This window comes from Glossina fuscipes, unplaced genomic scaffold (assembly GCF_014805625.2).
Source record: "Glossina fuscipes isolate IAEA_lab_2018 unplaced genomic scaffold, Yale_Gfus_2 128, whole genome shotgun sequence".
Classification (NCBI taxonomy): domain Eukaryota; kingdom Metazoa; phylum Arthropoda; class Insecta; order Diptera; family Glossinidae; genus Glossina; species Glossina fuscipes.
Window position 1 is genome coordinate 1128987 of NW_023998471.1, and position 2501 is coordinate 1131487.

Sequence of the window (2501 nt, forward strand, 5' to 3'; positions counted from 1 at the left end):
ATATATAATATGTTATATGTATATATATATATATATATATATACATATAACATACAAACATGAACATGAACATGTAGTATGGATATACATAGATAGTTGGCTTGCTTTGGGGGAATCATAAACCAACTGAATAACTTCTGAAAAGCGAATTTGTTTGTGTTACTGCGGTTGGTTGGTAATGCGCTTTCGCTCTTCTTCTACTCAAATCACAATCAGATCATTGTCGTCTGACGGTCTGTGATTTCTTTCACTACCTTGTTGTTGTTGCAAATGACAGGCTGATTATTGGTGCTGGTTGCTCGTGTTTAGATTTGCGCGCGCGTCCACTCTCTGTTGTGCGGTAACGAGCAAAGTGTTAGCAATACGGCACAAAAACCAGTCTGTATTTAAAACACGTTTAAACCGATTGTCGATATGCGAGAGCTGCTGCTTAATGCCGTCGGTGTATGCAAAACTCGCAATATACGTGCAAGCCTAACAGCAACGCACACTGATTCCAGCTTAAAGTGTGAAAACAATTTATTCATTAAAAGCGAGAAAAATCTTGCTTTTGAAAAAAAAGTAAAAATGAATAAATAAATTATACGAAATTATGTTAAAGCGGTGGTAAATGTGTTTAACAAAAATAGAAAAGAAACACGATTTACTTCACAAAAAAAAAAAAAAAAAAGAATGTAAAACAAAACAAAAATAAGAAACGAATAAATAACGATTTTTGTTAACAAATAATCCAGGTGTGTGAAAAGTGCGTTATTTTATTAATTTGCAAGTGGTTGTTGCCACCGCTTAATATCGTTTAAAATTACTTGAGTAAGAAACCGGAATTAAAAGATTTGTGATAAATTGTGTTAACAATCGTTTAAACGAATGTATGCTTTCATTAACGAACCGCTTATTTGGGCGTATTGCGTACGCTTACTTCACGCGTCCGCGGAATCATAACTATGCCAAGGCCATCACGTGAATCTTACGGCGATCAGAAGCCACCATATTCGTACATTTCCTTAACAGCCATGGCCATCTGGAGTTCACCGGAAAAGATGTTACCGTTAAGCGATATATACAAATTTATAACCGATCGTTTCCCTTATTATCGCAAGAATACCCAACGCTGGCAAAATTCATTAAGGCATAACTTAAGTTTTAACGATTGCTTCATCAAGGTACCAAGACGTCCCGATCGACCAGGCAAAGGTGCTTATTGGGCTTTACATCCGCAAGCGTTTGATATGTTCGAAAATGGCAGCTTACTGAGGCGAAGAAAACGCTTTAAATTGCATAAAAACGATAAGGATTTGTTGAACGAAGAGCTGGCTGCTCTAGCAAACCTGAATCGTTTCTTTTTTACGACGACTACCGGCCATGCAGCGATGGGTGCGATGCCCCCTATGGATATGTCCACTGCGGCCATTATGGGAGATCCTACGCTGTATATGGCCAGAATGCCACCTGTCGCCAGCCTTCAGCAACATTCATCGTCTTCTGCTCATCATAATCCCCATAACCATAGCGCCATTTCACCGGCGGCTTTAGTTCAGCATAACACCCAAACATTAGCATCATTATCTGCACCTGCCACAGCAACAACAACTATTTTAACTCATCAGCCACCGTCGTCAGCTTTGGACGCCGTCATGCAGTTTAGCAGTTATCGACCAAAGCGGGCATTCACCATTGAGAGTCTGATAACACCCGATAAGCCAGATGGTTCCATTTCGGGTGAAAGTCTCAATGGAGATGATCGAACCGATATTGATGTTGTTGACAGCAATAGTACAAATGCTGATGAAATTCATATAACGGCGCGAACTTCGCCGCATTCTCCGCAACACAATTCCCCCGCTGCAAAAAGTAATCGCGCAATATCAACAGAAAACGAACAAAGGCATCGGCCGCTTCCACCTTTGCATACGATAACAGCTGCCGCCAATTTGCCATTCCTTCAATATACTACAGGCGTTAACGTAAGCAGTGCTAATCTTATACCGGCACCAAGTAACGTCCAACCTTATGATTTGCCTATGCCACATCCGTTGCTAATGATGGCAAATCCTATGATCAATCAGCCTCCATCGTACTATTCTAATCTTGGTGTCTCAACATCGACAACATCAGTTCCTCATTCCGCAAACGATCTGCATCATCGCATCAATTCAAGTCTACGCACCGTATAGCCGCGCGAGTATACTTGATTTATGCAAATTCCTTAGTTCCTTAAACGAGAACCGTATTAGCAACGATAACCTAATGGTTCGCCACTTCCTGGCATGTTTTATCAGACAGACTAGGAATGTTGAAATTGATACACAACCAACCCATTGTGTATGAATATATATTGTATGTATGTACCATAGAAATTATAATATAAGTGAGAGTTAATTATTAAATTTTAAGTGTGTATGTGTACCTCCTACTCCCTTTTTGACTTTTTTTCTTCTTCTCTGTTTCTCCCTCTCTATTTATTGGCTTAGACACAGACATGTAGAAACATAGTAAAGAGT

At 39.7% G+C, this 2501-nt stretch overlaps 1 protein-coding gene across 1 annotated transcript; it reads left to right on the forward strand.

Annotated features, from left to right (window-relative positions):
* The first annotated feature begins 673 nt into the window (after positions 1-673).
* LOC119640786 (fork head domain-containing protein FD4-like) lies at positions 674-2174 on the forward strand. The gene has a single exon (XM_038039011.1). It carries the CDS (start codon positions 945-947, stop codon positions 2172-2174), a length of 1230 nt encoding a protein of 409 aa, XP_037894939.1. The 5' UTR covers positions 674-944.
* The last annotated feature ends 327 nt before the right edge of the window (positions 2175-2501 follow it).